The sequence below is a fragment of the Cyanistes caeruleus genome, chromosome 3 (assembly GCF_971803275.1).
Source record: "Cyanistes caeruleus chromosome 3, bCyaCae1.hap1.1, whole genome shotgun sequence".
Lineage (NCBI taxonomy): Eukaryota > Metazoa > Chordata > Aves > Passeriformes > Paridae > Cyanistes > Cyanistes caeruleus.
The window spans coordinates 23774332-23790006 of record NC_141703.1 but is presented as its reverse complement, the minus strand read 5'-3'; the positions used below and the strand labels follow the sequence as shown (position 1 = coordinate 23790006).

At 34.5% G+C, this 15675-nt stretch overlaps 1 protein-coding gene across 7 annotated transcripts in view; it reads right to left on the bottom strand.

Annotated features, from left to right (window-relative positions):
- Positions 1–15675, bottom strand: part of MYO16 (myosin XVI) — a 367619-nt gene that overhangs the window by 141390 nt on the left and 210554 nt on the right. For all 7 annotated transcript variants that reach the window (XM_086880163.1, XM_086880162.1, XM_086880164.1 and 4 more), the window contains one exon: positions 11225–11372. In XM_086880163.1, the coding sequence (XP_086736289.1) occupies positions 11225–11372 (148 nt within the window). The remainder of the gene's footprint in view (positions 1–11224; positions 11373–15675) is intronic.

Genomic DNA, 15675 nt, shown 5'->3' with positions numbered 1-15675 from the left:
AGCACATTTGAATATTTAGAGTACTTTCATGGTTTGTGTGTCAAAATAGGACAAAGTGACTCCCTACTGGGTCTTAGTGGTAAAATACACACTGTATTTACACATATTATTCAAATACATTGCTTTCTAACAAAAATAAAAACAAAGACAATTTTAAAAGAATTTTAAATAAACAGAGAATAAAGATGATCAGACAATAAATTATGCTTTAAACTAGTCCTTTCCCTCCTAAAATATATGGGAAGCAGAAATGGGAGTAGATTGTAGAGGACTGCAACTGCATGTTTCAAAAACAGGCTCCAGAATCAACTACATAACCAAGGAATTTGAGATTCCATTTGTTCCAGTTTTGTCTCAGGGGCCAATCTAATTCCATAACATATTGAAGTTCAGTTCATCATAGGACATATTTTAATAGATGCTGCTCCGTTCCTCTTGATTGCTACCTGATTTAGGAGTCTGATTTATACAGGAGATTAGGTCTGAAATGTGGCAAATATACATAATGGAGCTGAAAATATATTGGGAAAGGAATGTCAGAGAGCATGATGAAAATGGGGGAAGGACTGCAGCTAAAGGAAGTACATGCATCTCTAACAGTGCATCTGATTTCTCTAAAGCCAAAGACATGAGTTATACAGAAGCAAACACAAAGAAATAATCAGAAATATTAGGACAAAAATGTACAATCTCTAATGGTATCAATGTTAACCCATTTCTTTCAGACAGAGAAGTGATAAAAAATAAAGTCAAGTGTACAATGATTTAAATAGAAAAACACATAGAATCATCATCATTATTGAAATGCTTGAGCTGGCAGAGACCTGGTTCAATAGGTTAATATATCTGTGCATTTTATATAAATATATAAAATTTGTAATTTTTGTATATTTTTGGTATAAAAATGTGTATTTTATATAAACATATAAATACAATATAAAAATATTATATATATATATAATATGTATGCAAGAGGGGTGTCATAAGCTAACTGAATACAGACAAGACCTATTCACAGAATTTAGAAGTTCCAAAGATCATCTGAGTGAGGGATGATTAACTGAAAGAGAGTCACACACCATTCTGCCCCGCATCATATTGCATAAAATATATTCAGAAGCCAGACTGATAGAGTTGCCATTCTCAGGAGCTGTATAAAACTAAGATCCTGACATCCTCTGGTCACTAGCACTTAACTAATAGAGTTGCATATTCAGAAAATTTTAATTAGTTACTTGTAGGCTTTAGACACAACTCATTTTCCATAACTAACTTCAGCAAATACTGTGGAAACCCAGTAAATGGAAACTGTAAGTGGCACTAATCTCACACAACCAGGTTTAACCTCAGAGTACTGCTAATCTTAAGCTATGATTAATGAAAGAACTAGAAAAAAAAAACATGCTACACTTTGGGTCGACCTTGCCTGACTTTCCTAGAGAGAGTTGGCTACCAGTGCAATGAAAAATCCATGGCAGCACAGGGGCTGAGTGAAGGCAGCAAGTTCAAACAACGGTGAGAGGTATCAGCTCCACTAGATCTAACACTGAGATGAGCTGGGTTCAGTGACTGGGGTTTCTGTAAGTCAATAACAATTTCTGAAACACCCAATCCTGAATGGAAATTCATCCACAGTAATTGTATCAAAATGATTCTGAGAGTCTTTTGAAACATAAATTGCAGAACTGTGTTATCACACTAGATTTATGTATTGTAATAGCTAAGTGGTTTCAGGAGCTGAATCCACTGAATCTCCCCCCACTTATGAGATTATTAGCAACCTAGTAAAGTGCAGAGATACATTTTGTACTTAAAGTAAAAGTCAAATTAACTTTTCTACCATTTATGTGACTTATCACATCTACTCTCAAGCCAGAGTTTCTTCAGCAATTTCACCCCTCAGAGCTACATCCATTTGCCATCTGATGTGAAACACTGGTGGTCTGCTTAAACAGTCAGGACTTAATTTCTTCAACCTGATCCTTCTAGAGGATAAAATCTAACACACACACACACACACACACACACACACACACACACACACACACACACATACACACACACATATATATATATGATTTTCATTGCTCTCTGGAGATTTCTTTGTTCTAATAAAAGGTTGAACTTGGCCCAGAAACTTTAAGGTGTAAGATACTCATCAACAGAATTCACAACAAATTGGAGAATCATCTGGTACATATTATGCTTATTGTTGCACTTGCTTTCCCCATTTAAATCAATATATTATGCTTATTGTTGCACTTGCTTTCCCCATTTAAATCAATTTATTCTAAAAATGTTTTATTGTGTGAATAGTTTTCTGCTAAAATTAAGACAGATGTGTTCAGTAGACTTTAAAGATCCCAGTGCTCTTAATTACCAAGTTCGTTTCTTTCTTTTGAATTAAACAGATTTCAGTTTTTCCTTCCTCCTATTCTTCATCTTTCATGCCATGCCATGGACATGAAACATGGAGTATTCTTTTATTTTCTGTACCTGTTTCTATATCATGCTTACACCAAAGAAAGCAAGAAAGAAAAAGCCTCTCTAAATCAAATAAATATCAAATGGTATCAATGCCAGTAAAATGACAAAATGCAAGTTCATGGAATGAAACTAAACATGCAAAAGTAAACTGACTAAAGCAATAAAAAAGAAAAAGCCAGACCACTTATATATAATCTGATGCATTTTTTTCTATTCCAAACTGATACCAAGAGAATGTAATTTACCAAATATTATCAGATATCTGAGTTATTTTAGGAAAACACAGAAATACAAAGAATAGTGCACTGGCTCTACTGTACCTCTATAAACGTAAAATTCATTCCTGAGAAACCACCAAGTGTTCATTTACATACAATTTTACAGGTTCAGCTTGTTAGAATTATGATGGAGCAAAAAAAGAAGTTGAAAAGAGAGGTAATCAAAATGAATGATTTCTTTGCCTCTCAGAATCTGCCAATGGAGGACTGAACATCCTCTGCCACTAGTCAATCAATATGTATGAAGAGCAATGCAATGAAGAGGGGATTGTTAACATCAAATGAAAGAAAATACCCAGAGGAATATGAGTTTTGGATTTGCACTCTTGAACAAAGCAGAATTTCTACAGCATTTATTCTGAGAGCCAGACAAATAACAATTTACACTTGGGACCTCAGACAAAGACCCTGAACTGTCTCAGAGCAATTTTACTACCTTTACCTTGCAAAATAAAAATTCTTATTGAATTTCAAGTAATTTAATGATTGTTAAACATCACTGGAGGTATAATTTTTTTAAGTAGCCTTTGGGAATAAAGCAGTAATATTAAAAGCTGCTAATGTTGAAACTGGGATAAATATATTAATCATTAAAATAAAAAGCTAAGTTGCTTCTGCTTTCAACAAGAAAAATGCTTTGGATATCTTGACATGTAATTAGAATGCAAGTTTGTAGGTGTGTATGTAACTAACCCTGAATTACTCAAAACAACTGCACACTCAGAAATTCAAAACAAATATTGTGAAATAAAATTAATGACATAGAGATACACCTCTATGTTATCTATGAGGTATAGATACCTACAAAATAACCACTTAATTTGCAAAACAAAGCAGATGACACAGATTAACTTTTCAGTTTGTTTTGAGAACCTAAGATGTGATTCTTGTTTTGGGAACCTAAGATGTGTATCTGTTCAGTAACTGCTATGGCATGCTCCCAGTAATGTATCACACAACTATCCACAAATCTCTCACAGAAAGGGGGTTTATGATAGAGAAAATGTTGTCAATTTTCAGAAACACACTGAATGTTAACTTCAACACTCACATCATAATCAGGTATTTCCTAATATTAACATGCACAGTGATGATCTTAAGGAGGAAGATTTAGACTACATGGTCCAGTCTACGTATTTCCCTTGCCAAAAAACACTGAAAAAATTCTTAGCTACTGTACAGTAATACGCTCCTTCAGGTTCCATCTAGTTTTCATTAAAATATGGCATTCTAAGCCTAAAATATGAGACTAAACCCAAAAGCTAGCTGAACAGAAGTGAAGCACACTAAAAAGTAAAATGAAATGAATTAGACCATAGAGCAAAAAAAAAAAATCAGTATTTTTTAATATTCTTCTTTAGAAATCAATATTGAATGAAAAAAAAAATCCCCAAATTTACACTCTGTTCTACTTTTTAATCTCAGTTATATCTCAAAGTATGTATTGTGAAATGTTACATTAAAATTAGATAAAATTAGTTTTTGTCAATCAATATCAGTTTGACACATGAAGTTGTGTCTTAATACAACATATAATATAATTTCTGGTGTCCATCCTCAATAAAAATGAGTTAGTCATGATTATTACTATCTAACTAACAAATCACACACATTCATTTACTGGTGTTGTCTCTGAACTTCCTTCTTTGAAGTGCAAAGAACACTGACACTTGGAGATCATGGTCTGAAAGACTAATGGAGCCTGAGCTTCAATGAAAGAATAAGAGAAGAAAAAGAGGCTAAGGAAAAAAAAACCAAAACACAAAAAACATAAACATTCCTTTTGGTTCAATTCCTGCTTACATAAAGAATAAACCAAGTCACATAAACTCATGAGCACTATTTTCCCAGAAAACATTCCTGAGTGGGGAAAACAAAGGAAAAGTGAAGAAGGTAAGAGTGTTGATAAAGTAACTGATAAAGACTATTATCAGTTGAAATAAATGGGAACTAGAGGCTGAAGTATAAGAGGGTAGGTAAGAATATTAAATAGAACAATGTGAAAGCACATTTTATTCAAATATGCATACGACCTACATGCAGTAAAGGCGGTTCAATCTCAAAAAAGAAATAATTTTAAAAGTTCAGACATCAGTAAAGACAGTGTAAACAGTAAAAGAATACATGGTAAGCAGCAAAAGTAAACATGCAAAGCACAAAAGACAACAGATAAAATTTAAACAATTCTTTTGACATTGAAAATATTTCAGGTTACATAGATACTAAACTTGCTGAAACAAGTTTAAATCTGCTCCAGAATCTCAGACAGATACATCTGCTTTATATCTCTCCCCATTACCTTCCTGATAACTAGCCTGGTTTAGTTTAGCTGTCAGACCTCACTGGAATCTAAGTAAACGGAATTGCCTCATTACATTCAGAATGCACAGATCTTGCCCTTAAAATAGCACTACTCTGCAAATCAGATTTTCATGGTAGCATTGCTTGAAGATAATAAAAAAACAAATGTTCACAGTTAAAGCTTTTCACTAGACAGCTGAAATGTGAGTAAATTGTATCAGGAAGATGTAAACTGATGGAAGGGTATAATTTTTATATTATTTGCTACCACGCAGTTTAAAAAAATACAACTGAACAAACAACTCAAACTATTTTCTCTTTTACTTAGGGTTTCACTTATCCATATTCACTTACTGTACTGAAACAAATTTCAGCAAAAATAACTTATACATCTTTTGTTTTTGAAACATCCCATGTGTTTGAAACTGTATCTTCATAATACCACATTATTTAGATTGTCAAGTGTGCTCCAGAAGTCTTTATATCCTTTGCTCTCTAGGCATGCTACTGTACACAGCTTGAGCTTCTAGTATCACTGCATTGTTTCATAAAAGTTAATGTACTACAGATGCAAGATCTTGGGAGAAAAGGAATGTGCTGCATGTAATCAAGTTAGGACAGGAAAACTGATACAAAACAACAAAAAAAATATATGACTTTAAGTTGTTCAACCAGAACTTGAATGCCTGTTTTAAATTTAAGGTCTCTTTGGAAGAAGGTCTCTTTAGAAGAAGAAAGACTTGACCTTCATGGCCGTTCAGCTGCAGGGGTGGTGATCGTAGCAAGTCCTGCCACAGCTTCTCTCTCCTCCTGTGCTGACACTGCCCATAATGCAAAAGTGGAATACAGCAGAGGAACCTTTGAGTTTGATTTTTACCCCCCTCCTAAAATTAAGTACAATTTATTCCAATTTCCTGATAGCTTAAAGCTTTAGTTTCCATCAGCAGGATTTTAAGTTGATCCTCACCAGTGAAGTTCAGGGCGTCTCAACACTAGGCTTTGAGTGAGACTCAGAATTTTGGTACAGCTAACTTATGCTGGGTTTCATCACACAACGTCTAATGGCAGTTTGACAAAGTGATGTAACTTGGCACTTCATACAGAAATTATCATTCCAGCAGGATGGGAAAATCTGATGTAACTCTTACAGATCTAGCTGTTTCATTCACAACATTTAAGTCCACCTAATTTTGTAACTTATGTCTGATGCTTGGATCTATTTTCCTCTGATCATACAGAAATTAGTATCAAGCAAATTGTGAAGCAAAGGCATTAAAATGGTCCTGTGAACTGAGCTTTTGGCCATACTGAAAGTTTAAAACAAAGTAAATATCCACAAGAGAAAAATTATCTATTAGACTCGAATACAAGGAAAGAGCACAGAAACATCAGAGGATTGGAACATACCTAAAATGCCTATTTTTCTAATTATGTGGGGAAAATTTGGAAAAAACAAAACCCAAAACACTCACACAAATAAAAACAAACAAAAACCACTAACAAAACAAAGCAAACAAAAAAGCCAAAGAAACAAACAAAAAACCTAAAATAAAACCAAACAACCCCAAACAACAGCAAAACAAAACAAAAAACCAAACCCACAAAACTTTTCTCTGTGAATTTACTGTTAGAGTACCACAGCAAGGTTTGTAGACAAATGACACAGGTATGATAAACTGGTAGTTTCAAGATTATCATTTATTTCTGTTGCATTTTAAATGAGAACCTAATCAAATGGATGGAAATAAAAAGAGGCATACAGAGGTCCAAGGAAAGAAAAGGAAGAGGAAAGGTATAGAAATGTGCAGTCTTCATGGTCCATATCTACAACAGTTAGAAAACAGAGAGGCGTCACCTGAGTTTATTGAGAAAGGGAAATGTGTGGTAACTGGCCACTCACAGTCTTGAAAATTTACATCTTGAGCTCTTATATATAAGTGAAAGGAAGAGTGTTACATATGGATGTTACTAGTATAATCATTATTTTTAACACAAATTGTATTAGTGCTTATTAGAAAAGATGATGACTGGAAGCACACAAAAAATCATACAGAAGGCTCTCTACTGGGATCTTTTCTATTTCATCCACTTTACTACACTAATTTTTAAGCTTTTTTTTTGAAGACCAACCTTATAATTTAAAATGGGAAATTATTTCTTCATTGATCAAGGTTCAGATCAGTTTAGAAATTTTAATTAAAAAATTCAATCACTTTACTAAAATTACTCCTTTACCTATAAAATTTAAGTTTTCTTATTGACAGTGGAGAAGGCACCTGCATCTAAAAACTGTAAAAGATGATACATCAGTTCATGAACTGATCTACATCTGTTGGAGCAGAAGGTTTTCACTGCTTTTTAAGGGCTGTGAGAAACATCACAGCAGAGAGAACACACAGTGCAGTGCACACCATTGTTCTGTGTGAGAAAGGAAAGTTTTAAACATCTGGGAACAGCAGTTTGACAATGCAAATACAAAAAGTGCATGCCCTGACTACAGTTCAGCTTGCACAAATGTGTATATAACATTTTCCTCAGCTCAAAATTATTCACTTATTTTTACAGTACCGTGAATTAGGAGAAGTAGGAACTGCGTTTAAACTGAAAATAGCGACATAAAGTTGAACAACTCTCAAACCTATCACCTTTTCTGAAATAATTTTCTAGAGTTAAATGTCCTTAAGCTATATTTTTAAATATAAATATACAAATGTACGGACACGACTTTTAATAACAGTATGTTTGAGTATTTTACATATACCTGTTACACAAAGACATTCTCACATTGTTATATATGCCACAGCTTTGAAATAAAAATTCTAATATGAAGCAATTATCCCAAAGCAACAAAAACAGGGCTTTCTAATTATTTTCTGGAAGATTTTCCCAGTATATTTTCTTTTCTATTGCTATGGTATTTCCTTTTGTTTCCTATCCTTTCTTCACCAGATTTGAAGACCATTTACTAATCCATCTGTCACCACTGTCACTTCTCACACTGCTCTCTGTTTCACCTTGGTTGTAAAGTCCATCACTAAGTTAGCACCTACTGGAACTATGAGGCTTAACTAAATGTGCTAGAAAAGCTAAAAGCTTTTTTGGGGAGGCTAAACTTCAGAGACCACAAAAGCACTGCTTACAGTCATGGACTGTAATCTGCACCCAGAGGAAAAAAAAAAGGAATCCAGAACAAATCAAGAGCAAATTGAGAATATAACTTCAAATTGCTAATGTCTTTGTATTAGATAATTATCATCATCAAGATAAAGAAGTCCTAGAGTTCCTTGAAACACAGTAAATTAGTAGAAATTTTGGAACTTTTCAATCAACCATCTGCTGATAAAAATCAGTTTCCAAATATAATGAACACACGGGAGTAGCTGTCAATCAAAAAGCTTTGACTTGCCCTTTTGAGACTCTCTCTTAATTTCTGACATTCTTCCCTTGCTCAGTCTTAAAAAATGATCTTACCTTTCAGCAATTACTTGTCTTTATCCATCATGATCCACGTGCAGATACGATGTGAGATGTATTCATTCAGATCCTTCCCTATGTAGATTTTTGCTGCTTTAACATCCTAGTTGTATACAGGCTCAAAAGAAAGTGTCCAGCTATTTGTCTTCACACTATGCCTTAGCAATTATAACACTTGCAAGAACACAGATTTAAGTTTCTAAGCTCAAGCTCCCTCTCAGGACAGCACCTAACAGCAGAGATTTCCAACGAAACAACTTCCCCTACACAATGGGGTGACACTCTAGCCTTACAGAAATTCATAGTGATTCCAAAAGGGAGGGATTTTCCCTTTAAGCAATTTACATTAACTCTCAGTCCAAGACTATATATTACATAAAACATGATCTACATCCCATCTTTTACAGTATCACATTGACAAAATTATTTTAAGTCTTTGAGGTACTTTCATCTAAAATAAGAATAAAAAAACCCATGCTACATCTTATTTCTTGCACTGCAGTGGCTTAAGAAAACTATATTAAAGAAGGGGTACTTTGTAATCTTAATAGCCATTATTTACTAAGATTGTTGAATCTTCTACATACATCTTCATAATATTAAAAAATGTGAAGAGGAACAGAGAAATTATCAAAAAAGTAACTGGGTAGAAACAACCTGCCAAAGGTTTTAAAAGGCCTGTTATCTAGTTAATCTTACTATTTGAATCAAGATTACACTTGTTTAAAGAAAACATGAAAAAATCACTTATGGATGTTACCAGAATGATATGATCTCATCAAAATTTGACTAAGCCAGAAATTATGAGTTTATAAAAGAGGGCAGATCCTGCCTTCCTGATTCATGAGTGAGATTGATGCAGAAGAAATTCATCCCTAATTTAACTTTATCAGCTGAGAAACATCTAGCTCACTGAAGTACTGCTCTCAGGAGTTTAAGGTAAGAAAGATTTGGCCCAAACACTCTCAGTAATGCAAGATATAATCTACTCTACATAGGCAAAGCAAAGCTTTATTGATAAAAGCAGGTTTATGGAAATATTCAACTATAAATTACTTCTAAAGCTTTGGTACTGCAATGTTCAGACATCTATTTAGAAATATTATTTTGTTCTTTTTGGATGATTATCAGATATCTTATCAGATAAAGCTTTGTTCATGCGAATCTAATTATTCAGCTTTATGCTAAGTTCTTTCCTGTCTGAATTTCTTACAAGGGGACTTCAAATTGTTTCATTTTCTGAACAGACTGAATGCTTCCAAACAACTTATGCTAGAAGAGGAATAACGTAATTATCTGGAACTTAGAATACTTTTGGTCTTCAAAGTCCTCAAATGATTTCAAATACAGAATTTAACTCTTCTTCTCCCTGCTTTGAAGTGAATCATTTTTAGCAAAGGAATTTAGCCTGAAGTTTCTTCAGAGCTAGTGCTGTGTGCTGTTCTGTATAATACAGTTTAAAACATTATCAAACAACAGTAGCCAGAAGATTTCCATACAAGAAAAATGTCATAACCAAGAAAGCTTTTCTCTACAAAAATTAATGTGGTGTCTATTTACAGGTCCTAAATCTAGAATTGCTATTTTATTCAAGTAAGTAGCCAGAGTGGAAAATGAAAAAGTTGAGAAAGAAAAATCCATGGGAAAAAGGCTTAGGTGTGAAATGTTGAAAACATCCTTCTTACATAATTTTTATTACTGTTTTTTTTTACAGTTACTCACTATACTCTTTTTAAAAACAGTCAGTTTAAGAGAAGATCATTAATACTAAATAGACTACTCCCATTTCAGTGACACTTAGGAAAGACTGAAAAGTAAAAGGAAAATTAACTAAGTGAGGAGTATTTTTTCATTCTAAAATATTCTGTATTAATAAATTCTGAGATACACAATTTCCTGAAAAAAACCCAAAATCTCCTCCTATAGTAAACATTTGGAGCCTATTAAGACTTAAACACGCTACATTTGGGTGTCTATGTTCAGCTCTTTATATTTAAGCTCTTACTATTAAAGTCAATACAATCAGCACAGTTTATGAAGACACACATGTGGTCCAGTTCATCCAAAGCACACAGAGATGTAAATCTATATACAGCTGAGTAGGGACTCAATCTCCTTTGATTGCAAATGGGAGCCAAGAAAACCAGCTCATGTGGAGTCATACAGAAAGACATAATTTTAGGTGTTGGGTGTTGAATCCTATCCTTGAGTTCAAGGCAGTCAAAACTTTGGTTTCTGTTTTCCTTACTAATTTGATGTAAAGTAAGTATCGAAATGAAAATAGAGATAACAGTAACATTTAGTGACATTTCATCAAAATCAATACATCCCATAAGAAAATTATAAGTAAATTAAACAGTTTTTACCTTAAGAAACAAACTTGCCAGGGAAAAAAAACCAAAAACAATAGACCTACTGTAGTCCACAGATGACAGAAAAATATCTAATAAAATTCCTTTTCTCCTTTAAGGAAACAATATTAATGGATATAAAACTCTGATCTTGTTAAGAGACTATATATGTAATCTAGATTTAAATCCTCATAAGCAGGTTCTCCATAATAAATTATGTCAGAACTCATTGAAAAGTTAGAAAAAATTTAACTATTGGAAGAAGGACTTCAACAGAAGAGAGGCATTAATATATGAAAAATATAAAGACTAAATATAAAGTTGTTTTCCTACCTGTGTGCAGACAAATTACTTAGGTACAGGGTGTATTTTTCTTCAGCAGACAATCCATCCATCATCAAGTAAAAAATATGAAAATTACTCTGGTTGAGAGGCTGGATAACGACACGAGACTTCTCCAACATGTATGTATAAATCCTAGCTGATTAAAAAACAAACACATAAATTCATCATTATACTGCTTGTTCTAAACTTAAATATCTTAAACCTTCACAATTGCAACAGTTAAGAAGAAAACAACATTTCTTATAGAATTATCTGAGGGGAGCATATAAATTGTAGTTTTACCATTATACTGCCATGGTTTTCTATACAAATCACATATAAAACCCTAATTCCATTAAAATTGGTGGAACAAACACATTACCACACTTACTTACTGTATGATATCACCATTAAAACTACTTAGTTTTAAAAGTACTGATGTTGATTTGTACCACTTGCTGTATTTGGCAAGACTTTCTAAGAGACAAGATATTAGTCATCTCACCAAGGTGTGGCCATCTCAGCACTGGCATCTATTCTATCCTCCTTCTAAACAAAAAGAGAAAGATGGAAGAGAGATTCAAGACCTCTTGAAAAAGAACACCTGGAAGCATTTCTTCTTTCTCTGCTGGCAATCAAGAATATAGAGATTAATAGTTTAGATTAACCACCTAGCTTCTAGATGGCTGCAATCCTCTGCAGAACAGGTTATTAACAAGCTCACTGACCTGAGCCTGGGGAAACAAGGGCTATGATGGCCTGAAGCTGTGTGAATCAGCAGTCTGGGGAAGAAGGTGAAGGAGGATGAATCTGAGTGAGACTTGCCTACAAAAAAAACAGCTTACAGTATCATACATAACCTCAGGCCCACTAAGACTCTGAAAGAGACAAAGCACAGGAGCAAAGGAAATCTTGAGCACTCAGATCCATTTACCTGCTCAGAAGATAACAGGCATTTTAGAGATAGCCATGAAGAGATGGATTCACGTTTTGGGCAGGCTACTCTTGAGCTCTCCCCTGGGAGTACGACACCATGTGGTTCCAGATGCAAGAGACTAAGACAACAATGCCCAACTGCAGCTGGAGGTCAGGGCCCTTCTGGTCATTGGGAACCGATCCCAGTTCCCACTTACCCAGCTGCTGGCATACTTTATCTCATCATTACTTAAGTACTGTGGTGCAAAGACCAGAAGCACGTCTCTTCACACACAATTGAGTACCTCCACCACATGGACACAGTCCATTTTGCTGCAGATTTAGGCTTTTCAATATCTGCAGTATGGCAGAGCTTTCACAGACTCTTTGCAAGCCTCCTTGCCCTGGCTGTTGAATTTAGAGCACAAGGTGCACTTCTCAGCAATGAAGGACCTATATTTTTCAACCCAGTAAGTAGAGGGAGTACGAGAAGAATATTAAAGTATAGCTTCCCATAGCCTGACTTTTAACCAACTCATTCAGGACTCCTTTCTTCATGAACTGGAAGCAGTTCTTGAACGTAAAGTCATTGTAAATATTGGTGCATGCATCCTGCAGCACAGCAAGTATGTTACCTAAATGCATACTGTCTTTTTAGAATTTTTCTCATTTTTTTACTTTTTTTAATCTGGCTGGGATTAAAGCAATATTTTCAGAACCAGTTTTGGACTCATAGGTGTTGCTCAATGCAAAGTGAAACAATTTGGTGAATGAGAGTGTGTATCAGAGACACAGTAGTTGCATTAGCCTAATGCTAGGTCAGCAGGCAGAATGTCTGCTGTCACCACACAGTTGCTAATGTCCACAATAGCTTGTTCACTGTTGGGTTGGTTATTGCTGTACCATCTGTATTTGTCTGGTTGTTTTATTTTAAATTCCGCTTATCTTTTGAAGTTCTTTAAGTTTCCATTTACATTGTTGAAATAAACACAGCAAACCTGAGGTTACTTGTAATTGTGTGTATGAGGGAACACAGCCTTTGAGAATACTGATGAAAGACAGCATAGATGGGAGAGAAATTAAATGGGGGAATCTTGAGCATATTGTTTGGAGAAAGACCTCAGCAGTTAAATTCTGTCCAAGAACTAAATATAACTTTGCAAGGTCTCTTAAAGAACTACTCTGCACAGGCCAAACCATCCTGGACACATCCCAGTTAAGGAGTTCAGAAGGTCAGTGGAACATTAGCCAGGGACATCCTCTACACTTTCTCTGTGCAATAGCACAGACATGTCCTGAAATGTGCTGGCAACCAAAACCATGCCTGGCATTCTGGCTAAGAGACAGTAGGACTGGCAGACAGGAGCTGTACATCTGACTTGCTGAAGCAAGGAAACCTGATCTGGCCCATTTAATCATCCTACAAAATGGAGTAGTGAACTGCTATTATGGAATCAATATTAGGAGAAATTGTGTATCATCCATCTAATCCTCTGCTGCTACAGTACAGAAAAAACTAAAAAAACCAAACATGTACTGGAAGTAGAAAGGCACACTTGGGAAATCATGTATGTTTCTGGCTCCAGTAACTTTGTAACACATTATAAATTGAAGTGATCATGGCAGGACTGGCCCAGATAAACACTTTCCTCAGAATCAATCATTACCTGGCTGTCATTCCTACAGGGTAAAACAGAACAGAGGAACCTGAAGGATGATTTCCATCTTTTATTGTGCTTGTAACTTATTTCACAGTAAAACTAATCCAACCATCAATTAATTTGAAGAGTTCACTGTAAATCTTTAATCACATTTTTTCTATGCAATATTCTTCACTAAGCCTTTTATAACTACCACTTCAGGTGTTTTTAACATTAATTGATTAATACAAGCAGGAAAAATGTTACCAAAGGTCATCTATCATTTAACTTTAATGATGGGCAACATCACATATTCAGATGACACTAATTAATTCAGCCCTTTCCAAGTACTTCAAGTCACCTGCACTTTAAAAAGGCTAAACACATTCCATCTCAACTACCATCTCCAGCAGTGGGAAGAGCTGTTAAGAAAAGCCAAGCTTCCAATCAGCAAGAATCAAACACAGCATCATCTTAATGGTGCTAAGAGTCATAAAGAAAATTATCATGGTAGTATGCTTTTCTACAAAGTGAAATATGCTTGTTAATCTATGTGTGAAATAAACGGAGGGAAATTAATAAAGTTCCAAAGCAAAGTCTCTCATTTTTGTGCAATGGTAATTGTGCTTGCAGGGACAAACAAATTTCTACTTTCTTTAACAGCTCACTTGCTCTACTCAGCAGCTACACAGTCAGCAAGCAGAGTCTGTATTAGAAGTGTGATCAGTGAAATCTCTTTCAGCTATATGTTCTTAGAAACTACATTGCTCCTTCTCAATAACCATGCTGTCCTAAACACAGCTATTTATAGAGACAAGAAAATATCTGTCAGTCTATTTCAATGTAACTTTAAAAAAAAAACCAAAAAACCAAAAACCCAAACCAAAACAAAGCAACAACAACAACAATAACAAAATCAGTCATTGCTTTTCAAAAAGTGAGGACTGAAAAAATCAATGCCTGAAAAGCAAAGGAGAAAATCTGGAGAGTAAGTTTCTCAGACTTTATTTTCTCTCCCTAAGTTTCTTTTTTGAGTAATTTCAGGAAATTTATAGAGGCATTAATTTTCACCTTAGGAGTTGTATCAACTTACCTGAAAGATAATTCTGGGGAAAAAAAAAAATAAAAAAATCAGTCTTCTAATATTACTATTATGCTTTGGGAGTTAATAATTCTCTAGAAATTATATTAATATTTTTGCAACAAGATCAGTCTTTGAGTTTGAATTTATTTTAGAAACTTAATGAAATCACTGGCCTGTAGTTTATTTGAAGTGTTTATTCTAATTTAAAACTTTTTACTACGTAATACCCACTCAGATATCTATACTGGCTTTGAGTAGAACCACACTAAAACTTTTCATCCTTGTTTTCAAAACATTGTGGCAAAAATACACATTATGCTAAAGAACTAATCAAATCTAATGACGAAAATTATGGGGAAAATTTCAGTTATTTAGGTATATTGTACTTTCTGCTAGAAAAAATAAACTTTGTGTCAAAAGTCAGAGCATTTCCAGGGTCTAAAAGAATTTCAGCATGAACAAAAAGCTGTAACAAACTTCACTGGTGTCCACCCAAAAAGCAAGGAGTGCCACCTTGGGCTTGCCCTCTATAATAAAATTGTACACACATACTGTGCATGTCCCTCCCAGCAAATTGTTCCAGATCTCCACCCTTAATATCTGTGGAGGAATTGAAACAACCTAAATCCTTTGATGGAGGCAGCCATGTCACTTGGATTTTTGTTTACAAATCAGGCATATTTAGCCCCGCTAGTATCAATGAGTTATAAATTCATGGCTCAGCAAAATCAGGTGCTCTGCGTATTTAAAACATTCATTTATGTTTAAACAGTTCAAGACAGTAAATACTGGTGCAAATGATCTTGCAGATAAATACAGAG